The 24,438-nt window shown below is 44.6% G+C and overlaps 1 protein-coding gene across 1 annotated transcript in view; it reads left to right on the top strand.

Moving 5' to 3' along the window:
- The window catches only part of LOC121536508 (cystathionine beta-synthase), a 46,483-nt gene extending 33,969 nt beyond the window's left edge, over nt 1-12,514 (top strand). The window contains exons 10-14 of the mRNA XM_041843838.2: nt 5,047-5,152; nt 5,348-5,560; nt 5,772-5,880; nt 9,509-9,593; nt 10,972-12,514. Of these exons, the coding sequence (XP_041699772.1) occupies nt 5,047-5,152; nt 5,348-5,560; nt 5,772-5,880; nt 9,509-9,593; nt 10,972-11,138 (680 nt within the window). The 3' untranslated portion in view covers nt 11,139-12,514. The remainder of the gene's footprint in view (nt 1-5,046; nt 5,153-5,347; nt 5,561-5,771; nt 5,881-9,508; nt 9,594-10,971) is intronic.
- Nucleotides 12,515-24,438: the final 11,924 nt, after the last annotated feature.

The following is a 24,438-nucleotide window of genomic DNA, read 5'->3' as shown; positions in this document are numbered from 1 at the left end:
CTCTCTCACTGTATCTCTCTCTCTCTCGCTGTTTCTCTCTCTCGCTGTATCTCTCTCTCGCTGTATCTCTGTGTCTCTCTCTCTCTCGCTGTATCTCTGTGTCTCTGTCTCTCTCTCTATCTCTCTCTCTCTCGCTGTATCTCTCTCTCTCGCTGTGTCTCTCTCTCTCGCTGTGTCTCTCTCTCTCTCGCTGTGTCTCTCTCTCTCTCTCTCTCGCTGTGTCTCTCTCTCTCTCGCTGTGTCTCTCTCTCTCTCGCTGTATCTCTCGCTGTATCTCTCTCTCTCTCTCGCTGTGTCTCTCTCTCTCTCGCTGTATCTCTCTCCCTCGCTGTATCTCTCTCGCTGTATCTCTCTCTCTCTCGCTGTATCTCTCTCTCTCTCTCTCTCTCTCTCTCTCTCTCTCTATCGCTGTATCTCTCTCTCTCTCTCGCTGTATTTCTCTCTCTCTCGCTGTGTCTCTCTCTCTCTCTCGCTGTATTTCTCTCTCTCTCGCTGTGTCTCTCTCTCTCTCTCGCTGTATCTCTCTCTCTCGCTGTATCTCTCTCTCTCGCTGTATCTCTCTCTCTCGCTGTATCTCTCTCTCTCGCTGTATCTCTCTCTCTCTCTCTCTCTCGCTGTATCTCTCTATCTCTCTCTCTCTCGCTGTATCTCTCTCTCTCTCTCTCGCTGTGTGTCTCTCTCTCTCTCGCTGTGTCTCTCTCTCTCTCTCGCTTTGTCTCTCGCTGTATCTCTCTCTGTGTCTCTGTCTCTCTGTATCTCTGTCTCTCTCTCGCTTTATCTCTCTCTCTCTCGCTGTATCTCTCTCTGTCTCTCGCTGTCTCTCTCTCTCTCGCTGTATCTGTCTCTCTCGCTGTATCTGTCTCTCTCTCTCTCGCTGTATCTCTCTCCCTCTCTCGCTGTATCTCTCTCTCTCTCGCTCACTGTCTCTCTCTCTCTCTCTCTCTCTCCCTCTCTCGCTGTATCTCTCTCTCGCTGTATCTCTCTCTCTTTCGCTGTATCTCGCTGTCTCTCTCTCTCTCTCTCTCGCTGTATCTCTCTCTCGCTCACTGTCTCTCTCGCTGTATCTCTCTCTCTCTCTCTCTCTCTCTGTCTCTCTCTCTCTCTCTCGCTGTGTCTCTCTCTGTGTCTCTCTCTCGCTGTGTCTCTCTCTGTGTCTCTCTCTCGCTGTGTCTCTCTCTGTGTCTCTCTCTCGCTGTATCTCTCTCTCTCTGTGTCTCTCTCTCGCTGTGTCTCTCTCTCTCTCGCTGTATCTCTCTCTCTCTCTCGCTGTATCTCTCTCTCTCTCTCTCTCTCTGCATCTCTCTCTCGCTGTGTCTCTCTCTGTGTCTCTCTCTCGCTGTATCTCTCTCTCTCTCTCTCGCTGTATCTCTCTCTCTCTCTCGCTGTATCTCTCTCTCTCTCTCTCGCTGTATCTCTCTCTCGCTGTATCTCTCTCTCTCTCTCTCGCTGTATCTCTCTCTCTTTCGCTGTATTTCTGTCTCTCTTTCGCTGTATCTCTGTTTCTCTCTCTTTCGCTGTATCTCTCTCGCTGTATCTCTCCTTCTCGCTGTCTCTCTCTCTCGCTGTATCTCTCTCTCTCTCGCTGTATCTCTCTCTCTCTCTCTCGCTGTATCTCTCTCTCTCTCTCGCTGTATCTCTCTCTCTCTCTCGCTGTATCTCTCTCTCTCTCTCGCTGTATCTCTCTCTCGCTGTGTCTCTCTCTCTGTGTCTCTCTCTCTCGCTGTATCTCTCTCTCTCTCGCTGTCTCTCTCTCTCGCTGTGTCTCTCTGTGTCTCTCTGTGTCTCTCTCTCTCTCGCTGTATCTCTCTCTCGCTGTATCTCTCTCTCTCTCTCGCTGTATCTCTCTCTCTCTCTCTCGCTGTATCTCTCTCTCTCTCTCTCGCTGTATCTCTCTCTCTCTCTCTCTCGCTGTATCTCTCTCTCTCTCTCTCTCTCTCTCTCTCTCTCTCTCTCTCTCTCGCTGTATCTCTCTCTCTCTCTTTTCGCTGTATCTCTCTCTCTCTCTCTTTCGCTGTATCTCTGTTTCTCTCTCTCTCGCTGTATCTCTCTCTCTCTCTCTCGCTGTATCTCTCTCTCGCTCGCTCGCTGTATCTGTCTTTCGCTGTATCTCTCTCGCTGTATCTCCTTCTCGCTGTCTCTCTGTCTCGCTGTATCTCTCTCTCTCTCTCGCTGTATCTCTCTCTCTCTCTCGCTGTATCTCTCTCTCTCTCTTGCTGTATCTCTCTCTCTCTCTCGCTGTATCTCTCTCTCTCTCGCTGTATCTCTCTCTCTCTCTCTGTGTCTCTCTCTCTCTGTGTCTCTCTCTCGCTGTATCTCTCTCTCGCTGTCTCTCTCTCTCGCTGTATCTCTCTCTCTTTCGCTGTATCTTTCTCTCTCGCTCGCTGTCTCTCTCGCTGTCTCTCTCTCTCGCTGTATCTCTCTCTCGCTGTATCTCTCTCTCTCTCTCTCGCTGTATCTCTCTCTCTCTCTCTGTATCTCTCTCTCTCTCTTTCGCTGTATCTCTCTCTCTCTCTCTGTATCTCTCTCTCGCTCGCTCGCTGTATCTGTCTTTCTCTCGTCTCTCTCTCGCTGTCTCTCTCTCTCTCACTGTATCTTTCTCTCTCTCGCTCGCTGTCTCTCTCGCTGTATCTCTCTCTCGCTCACTGTCTCTCTCGCTGTATCTCTCTCTCTCTCTGTATCTCTCTCTCTCTCTGTCTCTCTCTCTCGCTGTATCTCTCTCTCTCGCTCGCTTGCTCGCTGTATCTGTCTTTCGCTGTCTCTCTCTCACTGTCTCTCTCTCGCTGTCTCTCTCTCTCGCTGTCTCTCTCTCGCTGTATCTCTCTCTCGCTGTCTCTTTCTCAATGTCTCTCTCTCGTTGTATCTCTCTCGCTGTATCTCTCTCTCTCGCTGTCTCTCTCGCTGTCTCTCTGTCTCTCTCGCTGTATCTCTCGCTGTATCTCTCTCTCTCGCTCTATCTCTCTCTCTCTCGCTGTATCTCTCTCGCTCGCTCGCTGTATCTGTCTTTCGCTGTATCTCTCTCGCTGTATCTCTCTCTCTCTCGCTGTCTCTCTCGCTGTATCTCTCGCTGTCTCTATCGCTGTATATATCTCTCTCTCGCTGTATCTCTCTCTCTCGCTGTCTCTCTCTCTCTCTCGCTGTATATATCTCTCTCGCTGTCTCTCTCTCTCTCGCTATCTCTCTCGCTATCTCTCTCTCTCTCTCTCTCGCTGTATCTCTCTCTCTCTCGCTGTCTCTGTCTTTCGCTGTATCTCTCTCGCTGTATCTCTCTCGCTATCTCTCTCTCTCTCTCTCACTGTATCTCTCTCTCTCTCGCTGTCTCTGTCTTTCGCTGTATCTCTCTCGCTGTATCTCTCTCTCTCTCTCGCTGTATCTCTCTCGCTGTATCTCTCTCTCTCGCTCTATCTCTCTCTCTCTCTCGCTGTATCTCTCTCGCTCGCTGTATCTGTCTTTCGCTGTATCTCTCTCGCTGTATCTCTCTCTCTCTCGCTGTCTCTCTCTCTCGCTGTCTCGCTGTATCTCTCTCTCTCTCGCTGTATCTCTCTCTCTCTCTCGCTGTATCTCTCTCTCTTGCTGTCTCGCTGTAGCTCTCTCTGTAGCTCTCTCTCTCTCTCTCTCTCTCGCTGTCTCTCTCTCTCGCTGTCTCTCTCTCTCTCGCTGTCTCTGTCATGATATTTAAAAAAAAATTATTTACTGCCAGGGCCCAATTATGGCAATATTGCTCTAGAATGTTAAGGTTCTGTTGAAGACCTTCTTTGGTTGGTGATAGAAGTACCAAGTCATCAGCATATAGCAGGTATTTTACCTCTGTGTCAAATAGTGTGAGTCCTGGGGCTGGAGAATGGTCCAACATGTCTGCTATTTCATTGATATAAATGTTGAAAAGATTTGGACTCAAACTGCAGCCTTGTCTCACACCTCGACGTTGTGAAAATAATTATGTTATTATTATTTATTTTTTTATTGCACACTTGTTTTCTGTGTACATACATTTTATTAAGTCAAACACCTTACCACCAAGCCCACTTTGGAGAATTTTGTAGAATAGCCGTTCGTGCCAAATAGAATCAAATGCTTTTTTAAAGTCAATAAAGCAAGCAAAGATTTTGCCCTCTTTTTTTGGTGGACGTGTTTATTAATTAGTGTGTGTAAGGTGTATATATGGTCAGTAGTGCGATGGTTAGGGAGAAAGCTAATTTGACATTTACTTATTACATTTTTTTCTTGAAGAAAGGTTTGAATTCTTGAATTCAAAATGCTACAGAAAACCTTTCCCAAGTTGCTGTTTACGCAAATTCCCCTGTAATTATTGGTCTGATTTGTCTCCACTTTTGTGGATAGGGGAGATGAGCCCCTGGTTCCAGACATCAGGGAAGCAGCCAGAAGTTAAAACTATGTTGAACGATTTAAGCACAGCATTTTGCAACTCAGGTGTGCTGTTTTTCAGCATTTCATTTCTGATGTTATCTAGACCACAAGCTTTCTTTGATTTTATAGATTTGAGCTTTTCATTTAGTTACTGTTGGGTTATTGGGTAATCTAATGGATTTTGGTTGTTTTTAATGACTGATTCAAGGATGTTCAATTTTTCTTGAATTTCTAATTGGTTCTGTTGTAAGTCTTTTTGTGGGATGTTTTTGTATAGATTATCAAAATAAGTTTTCCAAATTCCTTCATCTTGTATGGCTAATTCTTGTGGCTTTGTCGTGCTTAAATTGTTCCACATGTCCCAGAACTGATTTTGGTCAATTGTCGCTCTCGCTCTCGCTGTGTCTCTCTCTCTCGCTGTATCTAACTCTCTCTCTCTCGCTGTGTCTCTCTCTCTCTCGCTGTGTCTCTCTCTCTGTATCTAACTTTCTCGCTGTGTCTCTCTCTCTGTATCTAACTTTCTCGCTGTGTCTCTCTCGCTGTGTCGCTCTCTCTCTCTCGCTGTGTCTCTCTCTCGCTGTGTCTCTCTCTCTCTCTCTCTCTTGCTGTGTCTCTCTCTCGTTCTCTCTCTCTCGTTGTATCTGACTGTCTCTCTGTCTCTCGCTCGGTCTCTCGCTCTAGGAGGTAGTTCAGGCACGGCCATGTCTGCAGCAGTCCGAATGAGTACAGAGCTGAAGGAGGGACAACGCTGTGTCGTCATCCTGCCTGACTCCATCCGCAACTACATGTAAGCAACTAGAGAGGGAGAGAAGAGGGGGATGCATGGAGAGGGGAGGTTGAGTGGAAAATGGGGGGGGGGGTGGGTGGGGGGGTTAAATGTGTGGAGAAGGAGTATTGATATGCCAAGGGTTTTTAACAGGTTATGTAGTACCAGTGTTGTGAGCCTTGAGTATGACCGTTCTAACCACTACCCCCCCCCCAGGTCTAAGTTCCTCAGTGACAAGTGGATGTGTGATAAGGGCTTCCTAAGCCTAGAGGACCTGATGGTATCCAAACCCTGGTGGTGGAACCTGACACTGCAGGGTCTGAACCTGTGTGCCCCTCTCACCGTGCTACCCTCCGTCAACATCAAGAAGACCATCAAGATCCTCAAGGAGAAGGCTTTTGACCAGGCACCTGTCGTTGACGAGTCCGGGTACGCCTTTTCCTGGTTACCATCGTCAGTGTCAATGTACCCTATAGTGTGACTGTTAACAAAACATTAGTCCCCTTAACAAGATGTCAATACAGACATTTTATTCATCGGTGTGTGTGTATATGTTCATGATAGTTTCCTTCACATGCAGTTCTGCGTGTATTCAGGTGTCATAATGCTAATTACCATATTCTCTGTCGGGTCTGTGTAGCATGATCCTAGGGATGGTTACCCTGGGCAACATGTTGTCTTCAGTGCTGGCTGGGAAGGTCAAAGCATCTGACCCTGTCTCCAACGTGCTCTACAAACAATTCAAACAGGTCAGTCCCCTTACCTACATGCTCAACAACATGCCACACTCTCACAAGAACACTTCAACTCAACTGTAAGCTCTTAAATAAAGTTCTCAAACTGAAGGTTATCACTGAGGAGAGCAGGGGTTGTCAACTACTATTTGAGAAGGTCCGGTCACAGATTTCCTAGGTGGCAAAGGTCGGGGTGGATATGGTGTTATCACTGAGGAGCGTAGGGGTGCTAATAATGGTGCCGGAGGGGATGGTTGGCGTTTTATGGACTCTTAACCAACCGTTTTATGGACTCTTAACCAACCATGCTATTTTGTGTGTTTTTTTCGCATTGTTTGTAACTTATTTTGTACATAATGTTGCTGCTACCGTCTCTTATGACCGAAAAGAGCTTCTGGACATTAGAACAGCGATTTACTCACCTTGAACTGGACAAATAATTGTTCTTTAATGAGTCGGACGAGAGGGATTTGCTCCAGACACCCGACAGGGCCCTCATCCCCGTCATTCGCAGTAGAAAGAAAAGGAGATATCGCGGAAGGAGATCGGGGTGCTTGGTAAGGAGCCGGCGATGAGTGGCTAATCTGCCTTTGCCATCGATACTATTGGCCAACTTACAATCGCTTGATAATAAAGTGGACGAACTACAGGCACATATATTCTACCAACGGGACATTTAAAAACTGTAATATCTTATGTTTCACAGAGTCGTGGCTGAACAAAGACATAAATAACATACAGTTGGCGGATTATACATTTACATTTACATTTTAGTCATTTAGCAGACGCTCTTATCCAGAGCGACTTACAGTTAGTGAGTGCATACATTTATTTTAATTTATTTTCATACTGGCCCCCCGTGGGAATCGAACCCACAACCCTGGCGTTGCAAACGCCATGCTCTACCAACTGAGCTACATCCCTGCCGGCCATTCCCTCCCCTACCCTGGACGACGCTGGGCCAATTGTGCGCCGCCCCATGGGTCTCCCTGTCGCGGCCGGCTACGACAGAGCCTGGATTCGAACCAGGATCTCTAGTGGCACAGCTAGCACTGCGATGCAGTGCCTTAGACCACTGCACCACTCGGGAGATATACACTATTGGCAGGATAGAACAGCAGCCTCTGGTAAGACAAGGGGTGGTGGTCTATGTATATTTGTAAACAACAGCTGATGCACGATATCTAAGGAACTCTCGAGGTTTTGCTCGCCTGAGGTAGAGTATCTCATGATAAGCTGTAGACCACACTATCTACCAAGAGAGTTTATCTATATTCTTCGTAGCTGTCTATTTACCACAACAAACCGATGCTGGCACTAAGACCGCACTGTATACAGCCATAAGCAAACAGGAAAACGCTCATCCAGAGGCGGCTCTCCTATTGGCCGGGGACTTTAATGCAGGGAAACTTACATCCGTTTTACCTCATTTCTACCAGCATGTTAAATGTGCAACCACAGGGAACAAAACTCTAGACCACCTTTACTCCACACACAGAGACGCGTACAAAGCTCTCCCTCGCTCTCCATTTGGCAAATCTGACCATAATTATATCCTCCTGATTCCTGCTTACAAGCAAAAACTAAAGCAGGAAGCACCAGTGACTCTGTCAATAAAAAAGTGGTCAGATGAAGCAGATGCTAAGCTACAGGACTGTTTTGCTAGCACAGACTGGAATATGTTCCGGGATTCTTCCGATGGCATTGAGGAGTACACCACATCAGTCACTGGCTTCATCAATAAGTGCATCGATGACGTCGTCCCCACAGTGACTGTACGTACATACCCCAACCAGAAGCCATGGATTACAGGCAACATCCGCACTGAGCTAAAGGGTAGAGCTGCCGCTTTCAAGGAGCGGGACTCTAACCCGGAAGCTTATAAGAATCCCGCTATGCCCTCCGACGAACCATCAAACAGGCAAAGTGTCAATACAGGACTAAGATTGAATTGTACTACACCGGCGCCGACACTCGTCGGATGTGGCAGGGCTTGCAAACTATTACAGACTACAAAGGGAAGCACAGCCGCGTGCTGCCCAGTGACACGAGCCTATCAGACGAGCTAAATTACTTCTATGCTCGCTTCGAGGCAAGTAACACTGAAACGTACAAGAGTGCATCAGCTGTTCCGGACGACTGTGTGATAACGTTCTCCGTAGCCGATGTGAGTAAGACCTTTAAACAGCTGATGCACTCTTGACCTTTGTACTCCGAGCGTGTGCTGACCAACTGGCAAGTGTCTTCACTGACATTTTCAACCTCTCCCTGTCTGAGTCTGTAATACCAACATGTTTCAAGCAGACCACCATAGTCCCTGTGCCGAAGAACACTAAGGTAACCTGCCTAAATGAATACCGACCCGTAGCACTCACGTCTGTAGCCATGAAGTGCTTTAAAAGGCTGGTCATGGCTCACATCAACACCATTATCGCAGAAACCCTTGACCCACTCCAATTTGCATACCGCCCCAACAGATTATGCAATCTCTATTGCGCTCCACACTGCCCTTTCACACCTGGACAAAAGGAACACCTATGTGAAAATGCTATTCATTGACTACAGCTCAGCGTTCAACACCATAGTGCCCTCAAAGCTCATCACTAAGCTAAGGACCCTGGGACTAAACACCTCCCTCTGCAACTGGATCCTGGACTTCCTGACGGGCCGCCCCCAGGTGGTAAGGGTAGGTAACAACACATCTGCCACGCTGATCCTCAACACGGGGGCCCCTCAGGGGTGCGTGCTCAGTCCCCTCCTGTACTCCCTGTTCACTCATGACTGCATGGCCAGGCACGACTCCAACACCATCATTTAAGTTTGCTGATGACACAACAGTGGTAGGCCTGATCACCGACAACGACGAGACAGCCTATAGGGAGGAGGTCAGAGACCTGGCCGTGTGGTGCCAGGACAACAACCTCTCCCTCAACGTGATCAAGACAAAGGAGATGATTGTGGACTACAGGAAAAAGAAGAGGACCGACCACGCCCCCATTCTCATCGACATTCTCAAAACCTGTTCCCCCTAAGGAGACTGAAAAGATTTGGCATGGGTCCTCAGATCCTCAAAAGGTTCTACAGCTGCACCATCGAGAGCATCCTGACTGGTTGCATCACTGCCTGGTATGGAAACTGCTCAGCCTCCGACCGCAAGGCACTACAGAGGGTAGAGCGTACGGCCCAGTACATCACTGGGGCCAAGCTTCCTGCCATCCAGAACCTCTATACCAGGTGGTGTCAAAGGAAGACCCTAAAAATTGTCAAAGACTCCAGCCACCCTAGTCATAGACTGTTCTCTGCTACCGCACAGCAAGCGGTACCGGAGCGCCAAGTCTAGGTCCAAGAGGCTTCTAAACAGCTTCTACCCCCAAGCATTGCCCCCGCCCCTTTTTACGCTGCTGCTACTCTCTGTTTATTATCTATGCATAGTCACTTTTATAAATAACTCTACCTACATGTACATATTACCTCGACTAACCGGTGCCCCCGCACATTTACTCGGTACCAGTACCCCCTGTATATAGCCTCGCTATTGTTATTTTTACTGCTACTCAGTACCAGTTTACCCCTCCCGCCGTTCTGGATTCGGACTGCAGTCCGCCTGTTGAATAGATTTGTCATTCCCATTTGTCCCACTCAGGTGCAACTGACAGATAACCTGGGAATGCTGTCCTGTATCCTGGAGACAGATCACTTTGCCTTGGTGGTGCATGAGCAGATCCAATGTAAGTTTACCCCTCCTTCCTCTACTCCTCTCTTCCATCGACATTTATCTTCCCATCTTTCTCTTTCTTTCTCTCACTCACACTTCCTTATCTCACCATTTCCCAACTATATTTTATTGCTCCTTCTGTCCCTTTTCCACCACTGATAGTTACCTTTGTCAGACAGTAGAGAAGAACATTCCTAGCAACACCTGCTCTCTTCTGTTGACCCTGAACTGGCCCTCCTACAGGGTCAGGGGTCATCGATAATGTGCCCCCTGGTTCCTGTCCAGGTAACTGTGTCACCTGTCCGCTACCATAACAAACAACCGCCCGGCCAGAGGCAACGTGGTGGTTGTTTTCCCTGTCTCTCTCTCTCTGGTGTTTGTACCATAGTTCCCTATAAAGCTGATTAGCTTGCTCTCAGGCCATTTCGCATCAGCTTAACTTTAGGGGCTGTTTATCACTTTGGTCAGATAAGCCTGCATAAATAAAAACACAAGTCGTTACATAGCATACTTTGCTTTCTCACAGCCTTGGGAACACAAGGTGCAATGATGCAGTCCAATCGCCAGGCAGTTTTTCCCACTGTCAGTTTTGTGGTCTAGTAGACAAACAAGGTGTGTGTTGGGTGGCAAAGTCCACCGGTGGTGTTTAGGTGACTGTGTGCCTGGCAGTGCCTGGCCACCAGTAGAATGGTGCAATACCCAGACGTGTGTAAGGATAGACAAGAGGATTTAGCTTAATAGGCCATAATGCTTTTTGTCAGCCCACCACCACACCTTCACCAGAGGACAAATTCCCTTTCAACCTTTATTTTGTATATATTTTCATCAACTATCATTTACTGAGACATCCCTAGGGAAAAGTGTTTTCCTGACAATGTGCCCTGAGCAGGAAAAACTCTGTCCCCCAGCTATGACTAGGCACCCGTATGCTCCCTATCATAGTTTACTATGTTCATCCTATATTCAGTGTCCCTTGTCTAACAGCAATGGTCTCTTCGGAACCTGAATTTCATTGGGACCTAACCCTGTCTCTCGAAAACAGGAAGCTAGTTGCATAACTTATTGTAAACCGATATGGTTTGATTTGGTATAATTGCCAGCTATTGTATAATGCATTGCTTCATTCTTGGATAAAGAGCTTGGGAAGTTTTCAACTTTCTTTGTGGCAAACATTCCCATATGCAAAATGGAGAATATGTGTAATTGGAGAAGTATTTTGACATAATTTATGTAATCTCTTGCTTGCAGGACAAATTTCAGTGGTTCTACAACTCTTAATTCTCCTATTTTTCACAAACTTTCTCTTGCACATAAAGTCTGTTCTCAAAAGTACTAATACCCCTCTATCTATCTCGCTGTCTCTTTCTCCCTCTCTCTCTCTCTCTGTGTAGACATGGCGGATGGCTCCCACTGTCTGAGACAGATGGTGTTTGGGGTGGTGACAGCCATTGACCTACTCCACTACATCACCACGCGTGAGAGGCGGGGAAGCGCACGGGATCGCACGCTGTCGGAGTGCTCCATAACGTCCGAGTGCTCGCTGACCGAAGAGCTGTAACCACTTCCTGTTTCCTGTGCGGAGGAGGAAGTGACCGCCCGCGTGACACACCCTCCGAACAATGACAATGAAGAAGATGATGTAGACTTTTAGGAGTGGCAGAGGTTGTGGTTTAGTCTTAAAATAATTGTATATTATTTTCCACACTTCTTGGCTACAGCTGTTTTGTAATTTTTCTGTGATTATAATCATAATTTACTGTAGCCTATGCTGTGATGGAAGTAACGTAGCTGGTTTCTGATACATAGTTTTCCGCTAACTTTAAGGTATATAAATTACATTTTACAAACGGTGTGCAACTAGATGTTTCCATCTGTCTTGCCTCTTCATTATTGAAAGTAACTTTTACTTTATTTTCTCTTAAAAATAATAGTGTTCCTCTGACTTTTCATTTTATTGCAGAGCATACTAAAACATTAGAATATACTCAGTAAATTTGAATCTTTCAGCTAAATAGTCATCATCTAGCTACCATTTTGTATTGCATTGAGATTTGTATGTAATGTGACTTTCATTTAATGGGGAACAACAAAACATTTCTGAAATTTGCTGTTCCCCTTTTAGAAATAAAAGCCCATCGTAGTTTTTCTTTGATACAAACAGTTACATTGCCATCTAGTGATGGCTAAAGACATAGCATGTGCCTAAAATGGTAATTTGGGTTCATCGATCTTAGTTGAATACCTATTCAGTATGGAAAAAATAGAGGCGTTACATTGACAACATTCAAAGAGAGAGGATGTCAATGAAGGGTACCTGTCTTTTGTTTGAAGGGTTTGGCTTTGAAGAGTAACCAAGCACACAGGGTAGGTCAAGCCATGGATAGGTGAGTTTGGCACAAAACCAAACTGCAACCCAAACAGTATGACTTGTGTTGGGTCAATTTTTTTTATTGTATTGAAACAAGACGTATTGAATAAGGCTATATTGAATAGTTGGCTGGTTGAAAGTATTTAAAGTAGCCTAACAGTGCAGGTCTTTTATACAGACCTGTCTGGGGCAGGTTGTTTAAGTTGGGTTGTTTGACCTTTTTTTGCTACTTTTCTGTTCTGTTTGACTTAATGTTCAATCATGAATGTGTTATGTTATGTATGACCTTGGACCCAGAGCTGTTATGATCTATTCAATAACTTCCACTTTAGCAGGGATGGATGTGTATGTAAATGACTTTAGTGTCATATTTGCGTGAGGTGGAGCGTGTTGTGATGCTGTTATGGTTATGAAAGTGATATTTGAACAATATTCCCTGTCTTTATTTCCACCCTGGCTCTGGGTTCAGCTGTTCATTTCATATTTCTCTTGATTTGTCGATTTCAGGTTATTTTGTGATGTAACTATTATTACTGGCTTCCATTAAAGTATTTTTTTCTCTTGAACAAGTTTCATGTTGTATTAGTCGTACTGTATGGGATCAGTGGCGACTAGTAATTCAGTGCAGGTGGGGCAGAGCTGCATACAAACGTTCTTATTTTTTTTGCTTTTTTGAGTAAGGCAGCTCCAAAATGCAGGTGTTTCAGCCTAGCTCAGTGCTTTCTGTGGTGGAGGGGCAGTCAGAGGAAAATGCAGAGCTTAGGGGTTGGTAATTTTCTCTAGTTGTGCCGTGATTGGCTCAGTGTTAATTCACTCATGTGGACAAGCACCTTTGGGTGCTGCCATAGATTTACAGTAGAAGTGCCCATCCAAGAAGGCTCAAGGTCATTGGCCACAGATAAAATGACGTCAAATCACGTTATATCTACTGTAGCTTTGATTGGACTGATCATGTCAACATAATTTCAAAATATTAGCTAGCAAGCTAGACAAGCAGTCATCTTCATGAATCACATCGACAATCTACGGGCAAATCCTTTTCAATCCTTGTCATATGAAGAGAAACTATAGATAAAACTTATCGGACATAAACATTACCCAAGTTGGAAATCACTATTTTGCTTCCCCTGCTATTCGTTGGAGAGGGTGTGTGGTCCAAGTCTGGGTTTAAGGCTCTCTGTTCCAAGTTTAAAAGGATAAACATTCACACGCAACACCATGGTCCAGAAAAGGTTGAATACATTGGCCATGCTGTCAATCCAGCATGACTTCTGCCACGTTCAAAACAACTGGAAACTCTGAACTGGGAAATCTCAGACTCCAGTGAGTTCAAGACAACTGGGAACTCTGGGGGTAAAAAACGAGCTCAGACTGGGAAAATACGTTTTGAATGGTTATCCAACTGCCAAGTTGGGAACTCAGGCCTCCTTCTAGAGCTCCGACCTGAATATCACTGACGTCATGATTCAACCTGTTTATTTATTTTTTCAGAGATCAAAGTTGTCTTGAAAGAACCATAAATCCAGAGAATGCCAGACTTTGATTACAAAGTTTCATGACAAAATTTGCCCACCTTCCTGTTCAAGTGAGCATAGCACAACGGTGAGTCCAAAAATGTATTGTATGCAGCTGCATAAATGATGTAATATGCCAGAGATACAGTATGTATACTGTAGCTAAGAAAGTAATAATAAGTGTATGTTGTGTAGTAGGTAAGCTGTTAGTAGCCCATGTGCCTCACCCTAATAATTGTGTCCCCTCATAACTTAGCCTACTGTTCTGACTTGGTGGTCCATGTAGCCTATAGCCTGTTTTAGAGAAATGTCATCGAAATATTGTAAGAGCTTTCATTGTCTGCTTATATGCCCACATTATTTATCCTACGGTTCTGACTTGGTGTACAGGGAGAATACTGTTATAGTGCAATTAATGTATTGTTTAGTGTTGTGTTGTGTATTGGCTTTGCTGGCATGCATAAACATTTTTTTTGTTTTGTTTGCCCCAACAAGATTTACATGCTAAAATCGCCACTGCACGGGATACACATAGTATACAGCGTCCAACGGAATGCTTACTTGCAGGTTCCTTCTCGACAATGTAACAAGAAATAATAAAATATAAGAATACGAACATAAAGTAAATGGCTCAGTAGAATAGAATCAACATGTTAGCATCAGTATAATACAGGAAGGCACAATTTATTGTCCAATATTTACACATGTTTTGGGGAAGGGGGGGATGGGAATTGGGGTGCGCAGTATTTAGCAATCATAAGGGTCTGGTACCAGCAGAGGTGTGTGTGTGTGTGTGTGCTAAGGTGTGAGAGTCAATGCAGGTGGTCAGTCCAGTTCAAGTGTTCAGCAGTCTGATGGCGTATAGATAGAAACTGTCTCTGAGCCTGTTGGTATCAGACCTCATGCTCCGAAACAGTCTGCCCGACGGTAAGGGAGTGAACAGCTCTTGGCTGGGGTGTGTGGGGTCCTTGATAATGCTGCAGGCCTTCCTCATGCACCGTTTCGAGTAGATGTCCTGGATGGGTGGGAGCACGGTCCCAGTGATGTCCTGGATGGGTGGGAGCACGGTCCCAGTGATGTCCTGGATGGGTGGGAGCACGGTCCCAGTGATGTCCTGGATGGGTGGGAGCACGGTCCCAGTGATGTCCTGGATGGGTGGGAGCACGGTCCCAGTGATGTACTGGGGCATCTTCACCACCCACTAGAGGAGGGCCTTGCGGTCGTGGACGGAGCAATTCCCGTACCAGGCCGTGATGCAACCTCGATGATGCAGCGGTATTATTTGGATAGGACCTGGGGTGGCATGCCGAATATCTTCAGAGGCCATAGGAAGTAGAGATGCTGTTGCACCCTCTTGACAAGAGAGGTGGTGTTGTTGGTCCATGTCAAGTCCTCAGTGATATGGAACTTAATACTCTACTGCAGTCCTGTTGATGTAGATCGGGGTATGTTCCCTCCTCTGCCTCCTGAAGTCAACAATCAACTCATTTGTTTTGCTGAGAGGCTGTTCTCCTGGCACCATAATGCCAGTTCCCATACCTCCTCCCTATAGGCTGACTCATGGTTGTTGGTTATCAGGCCTACAACCGTGGTGTCGTCAGCAAACTTGACGATGGAGTTGGTGTCGTGCAAAGCCACACAGTCGTGGGTGAACAGGGAGTACAGCAGAGGGCAGAGGAAACACCCCTGGGGGGCCCCTGTGTTAAGAGTCAGTGTGGAGGAGGTGTTGTTGCCAATCCTCACAGCCTGTGGTCTGCCCGTCAGGAAGTCCAGGATCCAGTTGCAGAGGTTGGTGTCCAGAACAAGGGCTCTGAGCTTGGTGTTGAGCTGGGAGGGAACGATAGTGTTGCATGCTGAACTGTAGTCAATAAACAGCATTCTCACGTACTGTAGGTGTTCCTCTTGTCCAGATGTGTTACGGGTTATGGCCATGTAAATAGTGATGGAAATAGCATCTTCCATGGATCTGTTGGAGCGGTAGGCAGATTGGAGTGGTTTCAGTGTGCCTGGTATGATGGCCTTGATGTGGGCCATGACCAGCCTCTCAAAGCACTTCATGATGACCAGGGTGAGTGTGACGGGGCGATAGTCATTTGGGCATGACACCTTGTTTTTCTTGGGCACTGGTACGATGGTGGTTTCCTAGAAGCAGGTGGGGACTACAGCCTAGGACAGGGACAGGTTGAAAATGTCAGAGAAGAAGCCCGACAGGTAGTCAGCACACACTCTGAGGACACGGCCAGGGATGCCATCTGGGCCGTCGGCCATCTGGGCCGTCGGCTTTGTGAGTATAAACTCTTTTGAGAGTTTTCCTCACGTCAGCCTCGGAGAGAGCGAAGGCACCTGGTCATCCAGAGCAATGAGAGTCTTCCTGGATGGCAGTGAACCCAGGGTGGTGCAGTGAGTTAGCGAGAGAGCTATTGTTCATATGTGTGGACATGTTTTCCTGTTTATCACAGTTTTGCATGTGGGTAGGAGGTGTTTATACATGTATTATGCTCATATTCCTATAGGAATAACACCCTTCTCCATGCACTGTAATTTACAAATTGATAAGAACTCTAGGTAAATTAGTAAGCTGTTTGGATAAGGCAATTATAAATATAACTGACAATTGTTTTAGATCTATTTTACCTTATGATCGCTGGATACCAATGTGAAACCAGTCATATGGCAGCAAACTGAAGCACAACAACATACAGTATCACCTTTTCCACAGTGAAGGTTATGAAATGCTGGCCTGAAATGTGGAGACCCAAGCTATAGGCTTCTGTAGCCATGCGCAAATGACAGTATAATGCCAAACCTATCGAGTTGATTTATGATTTCTAGAATGTTTACAGTGCCTTGCAAAAGTAAGACCCTTTGGATTTCTTCACATTTTATTGTGTTACAAAGTGGGATTCAAATGGATTTAATGTTCTTTTTTTCCAACAATCTACACAAAATAATTCTACACAAATAATAATTAAATTTTTTGTTTGATAAATTAAAAATTCATAACTAAAATATAATCGTTGCAAAAGTATTCAGCACCTTTGTTTAGACAAGCCTAAATTAGTTCAGGGGTACATTTTGGCTTAACAAATCACATAATAAGTTATATGGACTCACTCTGTGTGAAAAAATAGTGGTTGAAATTATTCTCAGTCCTCCATACATACAACATCCCTCAGTCAAGTATTGAATTTCAAGCACAGATTCAACTACAAAGACCAGGGAGCTTTTCGAAAGCCTCATAATGAAGGGCAGTGATTGGTAGATGGGTAACAATAACAAATCAGACATCGAATATCTCTTTAAGCAGGGTCAAGTTAATAATTATTCTGTGGATTATACTATATTAAACCATCCAGACTCATTAAAGATACAGTCGTCCTTCTGAACTGAGCTGCAGGACAGGAATGAAATTGCTCAGGGATGTTACCATAAGGCCATTGACGATTTTAAAACAGCTACAGAGTTCAATGTCTGTGATGGTAGAAAACTGAGGATGGATCAACAACATTGTAGTGACTACAATAGTGACCTAAATGATAGAGTTTTTTGGCCTAAATGCAAAGCCTTATGTTGGGGCAAATCCAAAACAGAACATAACTGAGTAACTGCCTCCTTATTTTCAAGCATGGTGGTGACTGCATCATGGTATAGGTATGCTTGACATCGGCAAATACTGGGGAGTCTTTCAGGATAAAAAGAAACGGAATGGAGCTAAACACAGGCAAAATTCTAGAGGAAAACCTGCTTCAGTCTGCTTTACACCAGAGACTGGAAGAGGAATTCACCTTTCAGCAGAGACAATAACCTACAACACAAGGCCAAAGCTGTAGATTTGCTTACCAAGAAGACCGTGAATGTTCCTGAGTGGCCAAGTTACAGTTTTGACTTAAATCTACTTGAAAATCTATGGCAAGACTTGAAAATTGCTGTCTAGCCATGATCTCCAACATCTTGACAGAACTTGAAGAATTTTTAAAAGAACAATGTGCAAATATTGTACAATCAAGGTGTGCAAAGCTGTTAGAGACTTACCCAGAAAGACTCACAGCTGTAAACACTACCAAAGGTGTTTCTAACATGTAGTCACTCAGGGAGACGAAAACGTATGCAAAAACAATATTTTAGTTATTTAATTTCTATTAATCTAAAAATAAAAACAATCTTCCACTTTGACTTTACAGAGTATTTTGTGTAGATTGTTGACAAAAAATGACAATTAAATATATTTTAATCTCACTTTGTAACACAATAAAATGTGAAGAAATCCAAGGGGTCTGAATACTTTTGCAAGTCGTGGTCAAAAGTTTTGAGAATGAAACAAGTATTGGTCTTCACAACGTTCGCTGCTTCAGTGTTATGAGATATCTTTGTCAGATGTTACTATGGTATATTGAAGTATAATTACAAGCATTCCATAAGTGTCAAAGGCGTTTATTGACAATGACATTAAGTTTATGCAAAGAGTCAATATTCTTTTTCAAGACCTCTGCAATCCACCCTGGCATGCTGTTAATTAACTTCTGGGTCACATCCTGACTGATGGCAGCCCATTCTTGCATAATCAATGCTTGGAGTTTGTCAGAATTTGTGGGTTTTTGTTTGTCCACCCGCCTCTTGAGGATCGACCACAAGTTCTCAATGGGATTAAGGTCTGGGGAGTTTCCTGGCCATGGACCCAGAATTTCGATGTTTTGTTCCCCGAGCCACTTAGTTATCACTTTTGCCTTATGGCAAGGCGCTCCATCATGCTGGAAAAGGCATTGGTCGTCACCAAACTGTTCTTGGATGGTTGGGAGAAGTTGCTCTCGGAGGATGTGTTGGTACCATTCTTTATTCATGGCTGTGTTCTTAGGCAAAATTGTGAGTGAGCCCACTCCCTTGGCTGAGAAGCAACCCCACACATGAATGGTCTCAGGATGCTTTACTGTTGGTAAGTCGCTCTGGATAAGAGCGTCTGCTAAATGACGTAAATGTAAATGTAAATGTTGGCATGACACAGGACTGATGGTAGCACTCACCTTGTCTTCTCCGGAAAAGGTGTTTTCCGAATGTCCCAAACAATCGGAAAGGGGATTCATCAGAGAAAATGACTTTACCCCAGTCCTCAGCAGTCCAATCCCTGTACCTTTTGGAGAATATCAGTCTGTACCTGATGTTTTTCCTGGAGAGAAGTGGCTTCTTTGCTGCCCTTCTTGACACCAGGCCATCCTCCAAAAGTCTTCGCCTCACTGTGTACAGTGGGGAAAAAAAGTATTTAGTCAGCCACCAATTGTGCAAGTTCTCCCACTTAAAAAGATGAGAGAGGACTGTAATCTTCATCATAGGTACACGTCAACTATGACAGACAAAATGAGAAAATAATTCCAGAAAATCACATTTTTTATGAATTTATTTGCAAATTATGGTGGAAAATAAGTATTTGGTCAATAACAGAAGTTTCTCAATACTTTGTTATATACCCTTTGTTGGCAATGACACAGGTCAAACGTTTTCTGTAAGTATTCACAAGGTTTTCACACACTGTTGCTGGTATTTTGGCCCATTCCTCCATGCAGATCTCCTCTAGAGCAGGGATGTTTTGGGGCTGTCGCTGGGCAACACGGACTTTCAACTCCCTCCAAAGATTTTCTATGGGGTTGAGATCTGGAGACTGGCTAGGCCACTCCAGGACCTTGAAATGCTTCTTACGAAGCCACTCCTTCGTTGCCCGGGCGGTGTGTTTGGGATCATTGTCATGCTGAAAGACCCAGCCACGTTTCATCTTCAATGCCCTTGCTGATGGAAGGAGGTTTTCACTCAAAATCTCACGATACATGGCCCCATTCATTCTTTCCTTTACACAGATCAGTCGTCCTGGTCCCTTTGCAGAAAAACAGCCCCAAAGCATGATGTTTCCACCCCCATGCTTCACAGTAGGTATGGTGTTCTTTGGATGCAACTCAGCATTCTTTGTCCTCCAAACACGACGAGTTGAGTTTTTACCAAAAAGTTATATTTTGGTTTCATCTGACCATATGACATTCTCCCAATCCTCTTCTGGATCATCCAAATGCACTCTAGCAAACTTCAGACGGGCCTGGACATGTACTGGCTTAAGCAGGGGGACACGTCTTGCACTGCAGGATTTGAGTCCCTGGCGGCGTAGTGTGTTACTGATGGTAGGCATTGTTACTTTGGTCCCAGCTTTCTGCAGGTCATTCACTAGGTCCCCCCGTGTGGTTTTGGGATTTTTGCTCACCGTTCTTGTGATCATTTTGACCCCACGGGGTGAGATCTTGCGTGGAGCCCCAGATCGAGGGAGATTATCAGTGGTCTTGTATGTCTTCCATTTCCTAATAATTGCTCCCACAGTTGATTTCTTCAAACCAAGCTGCTTACCTATTGCAGATTCAGTCTTCCCAGCCTGGTGCAGGTCTACAATTTTGTTTCTGGTGTCCTTTGACAGCTCTTTGGTCTTGGCCATAGTGGATTTTGGAGTGTGACTGTTTGAGGTTGTGGACAGGTGTCTTTTATACTGATAACAAGTTCAAACAGGTGCCATTAATACAGGTAACGAGTGGAGGACAGAGGAGCCTCTTAAAGAAGAAGTTACAGGTCTGTGAGAGCCAGAAATCTTGCTTGTTTGTAGGTGACCGAATACTTATTTTCCACTATAATTTGCAAATAAATTCATTAAAAATCCTACAATGTGATTTTCTGGATTTCTTGTTCTCAATTTGTCTGTCATAGTTGACGTGTACCTATGATGAAAATTACAGGCCTCTCTCATCTTTTTAAGTGGGAGAACTTGCACAATTGGTGGCTGACTAAATACTTTTTTCCCCACTGTATGCAGATGCACTCACATCTGCCTGCTGCCACTCCTGAGCAAGCTCTGCACTGGTGGTGCCCCGATACCGCAGCTGAATCAACTTTAGGAAACGGTCTTGGCACTTGCTGGACTTTCTTGGGCGCCCTGATGCCTTCTTCACAACAATTAAACCTCTCTTCTTGAAGGTCTTGATGATCCGATAAATGGTTGATATAGGTGCAATCTTACTAGCAGCAATATCCTTGCCTGTGAAGCCCTTTTTGTGCAAAGCAATGATGACGGCACGTGTTTCCTTGCAGGTAACCATGGTTAACAGAGGAAGAACAATGATTTCAAGCACCACCCTCCTTTTAAAGCTTCCAGTCTGTTATTCTAACTCAATCAGCATGACAGAGTGATCTCCAGCCTTGTCCTCGTCAACACTCTCACCTGTGTTAACGAGAGAATCACTGACATGATGGCAGCTGGTCCTTTTGTGGCAGGGCTGAAATGCAGTGGAAATGTTTTTGGGGGATTAAGTTCATTTTCATGGCAAAGAGGGACTTTGCAATTAATTGCAATTCATCTGATCACTCTTCATAACATTCTGGAGTATATGCAAATTGCCATCATCAAACTGAGGCAGCAGACTTTGTGAAAATTAATATTTGTGTCATTCTCAAAACTTTTGACCACGACTGTACAGTATATGCCCGTACTTTTCACTGTATTTTTTATAATTTGTATTGTGTTAAATATTAGCTACTATCGGTAGCTCCGTCAGTTATACCCACATACATTTATAACTGTCACTGACTTTAGTGTTAGTTTCCTTACATTTTGCATTATTACGTTTTTTTCCCCCTCTGTCATGTTCTTGTGGTTATTCCTGATGATCGCTAGCAATAGTGGATCATATTAGGCTAACATATTACAAGTTGTGCAATCATTTGGGACATGTAGCCTATTTGAACCATTATGGAACACAGACCATACGTAGCCGTTTAAACCTGGAGCCAGGCGCACGATTCACCTGGAGCACGGTTCACGACACTGGACTGTTGTCATCACAGTTCCATGATTAGTGAGGATTATTAGGGTAGATGTATAGGGCTACTGTTTAACCCATATTGTACACTTTTCTCACCTTACAATATTTCATGGATTGAACAATTGAATATGGCCGCTTTCAGGATGAATCAAACCACTGTATTTTTGATTCACCAATATATTTTGTGTGTAAAGGCTCTCCAAACCTGTTTTTTATTATTCATAACTATTTTCCTAACCCTAAATAATATACAAGATCAGAGTATTTTTTTATCTACCAATTGGTGCTGCAAAGGAGATGAATATTCATGCGTTTACATGGCTTTCTTTCATTGATCCCTAATATTCTGAATGTTCTCTCCATATGAGTCTGTTGAAAAATGTCTAATTAAAAGTACACCAAATTTAAAGGGATGGCTTTAGATAAATGTACTGAAAACCCTATTGAATGAAGACTCCATGAGCAAGTAGAAGGGTTTTCAGCTGTTTTTATTGTATTTTTTATTTCACCTTTATGTCACGATCGTCGTACGGAATAGACCAAGGCGCAGCGTGATGAACGAACATGTTTATTTACCTTTAGTGATAAATACTGACAAAGAACAAAACAACAAACGACTCGTAACGTCCTAGGTAACATAGACCAACACGGAACAAGAACCCACAAACACAAAGGGAAAAACAGACAGTTTAAATATGGCTCCCAATCAGAGACAACCAGCCCCAGCTGACACTCGTTGCCTCTGATTGGGAGTCACTCTAGCCAACATAGAAATAAACACAACTAGAACTCCCAACATAGAAAATATAACACATAGAAAGAACACACCCTGGCTCAACATATAGAGTCCCAGAGCCAGGGTGTTACACTTTATTTAACCAGGTAAGCCAGTTGAGAACAAGTTCTCATTTACAACTGCGACCTGGCCAAGATAAAGCAAAGCAGTGCGATAAAAAACAACAACACAGAGTTACACATGGGATAAACAAAACATAAAGTAAAAAATACAACAGAAAATATATATACAGTGTGTGCAAATGTAGTAAGTTATGGAGGTAAGGCAATAAATAGGTCATAGTGCAAAATCATTACAATTTAGTATTAACCCTGGAATGATAGATGTGCAAGAGATGATGTGCAAATAGAGATACTGGGGTGCAAATTAGCAAAATAAATAAAAATATTTGGATGAGGTAGTTGGGTGGGCTAATTTCAGATGGGCTGTGTACAGGTGCAGTGATCAGTAAGGTGCTCTGACAACTGATGCTTAAAGTTAGTGAGGGAGATAAGAGTCTTCAGCTTCAGAGATTTTTGCAGTTCGTTCCAGTCATTGGCAGCAGAGAACTGGAAGGAATGGTGGCCAAAGGAGGTGTTGGCTTTGGGGATGACCAGTGAGATGTACCTGCTGGAGCGCATACTACGGGTGGGTGTTGCTATGGTGACCAATTAGCTAAGATAAGGCAGGGATTTGCCTAGCAGTGATTTATAGATGACCTGGAGCCAGTGGGTTTGACGACGAATATGTAGTGAGGACCAGCCAACAAGAGCGTACAGGTCACAGTGGTGGGTAGTTTATGGGGCTTTGGTGACAAAACGGATGGCACTGTGATAGACTACATCCAATTTGCTGAGTAGAGTGTTGGAGGCTATTTTGTAAATGACATCGCCGAAGTCAAGGATCGGTAGGATAGTCAGTTTAATGAGGGCATGTTTGGCAGCATGAGTGAAGGAGGCTTTGTTGCGAAATAGGAAGCCGATTCTAGATTTAACTTTGGATTGGAGATGCTTAATGTGAGTCTGGAAGGAGAGTTCACAGTCTAACCAGACACCTAGGTATTTGTAGTTGTCCACATACTCTAGGTCAGACCCGCCGAAAGTAGTGATTCTAGTCGGGTGGGCAGGTGCCAGCAGCGTTCGATTGAAGAGCATCCATTTAGTTTTACTAGTGTTTAAGAGCAGTTGGAGGCTACGGAAGGATTGTTGTATGGCATTGAAGCTCGTTTGGAGGTTTGTTAACACAGTGTCCAATCTTCAAGGAAAACAGATTAAAAGGGAAGCGTGTTGCATTAGTGGTGGATAAATTATATATTGACAACCAAATGTTCAGAGACACAAAGACTACTCCATGGCTATTCTAAGTGGTAATAGAGAGTCAAATATTGGAGCACCTGATAGGGATTGTAATATTAAATGACATTTATAGTAAGTATAGTATTGTATAAAACGATATAACAAGCAGAATAATACATATTTAAATACAAATAATTAGAACATGGCTTTTTTTGGCGGGAGGTTGTTGTTTTGGCGGATGGTTGTTGTGGTTGGTCCTGTGTTCTCTCTGGCGTCTTTTTCCCCCTTGCGGCAGATGTGGATGCGGGTGCGTTTGCACGCTCGGCCCATTTCTTCCCCAGTCAACCATGTGGTATGCATTTTTGTGTTTGAAAAGGTGCGGCGTTAAATGAGTGAGAGGGGAAATGGTTGCATATCCCGGAGCCGACCGGGGTCTGGGAGCAGGGGTACAGAGAGAGAGCTGTCAATTTTGTGTGGATGAGGGATATACATTTTTAAATATAGTATACAACTAATCTAATTTTCCATTGTCCTATCATGATGGAAAGATCCCTAACCCTATAACCTTGACACCCACCTGAGCGACCTATACACCAAAGAGAAGTTCCCATCTCTTTTTTGGACCTGCTGTGAATATGCAGCCTAAACAGAGAAAAATACGGTCAGAGACCTACTTGAGCAGCACCGCCCCCTCAAGATTCTGAGCCTGCCTGGCAGGGTTGGTCATACAAAGCCAGAGCCCCCTGATGGGAGAGCATAATAAACAAGGAAATTCTCAAAGCTGCTAATGAGAACCTTGACGACCTTTTACCTAGCCGGTGGGGATTCCGGTGGGGTACGCCCACCCAGGTAGTGGCAGTGCTGGCAACACTGGCTGCAGTAACCCATGGGGGAGGGGGTCACACTCGGACAATCAGAGAGGGGGTTTATCATTGTAGCCCAGGTGGCACAAAATAATCAAAGGTCTGATCGCATGGAGATGCTTGGGAAAATGGTTAAAACAGGGGATCAGAGTGTTTGTGTCTCAGGTGAATAGGGTGATCTGATCTCCATCACCTAGGACTG

The sequence above is a fragment of the Coregonus clupeaformis genome, chromosome 23 (assembly GCF_020615455.1).
Source record: "Coregonus clupeaformis isolate EN_2021a chromosome 23, ASM2061545v1, whole genome shotgun sequence".
Classification (NCBI taxonomy): domain Eukaryota; kingdom Metazoa; phylum Chordata; class Actinopteri; order Salmoniformes; family Salmonidae; genus Coregonus; species Coregonus clupeaformis.
Note: the sequence above shows the minus strand (reverse complement) of the source record. Positions and strands in the feature narration are given on the sequence as shown.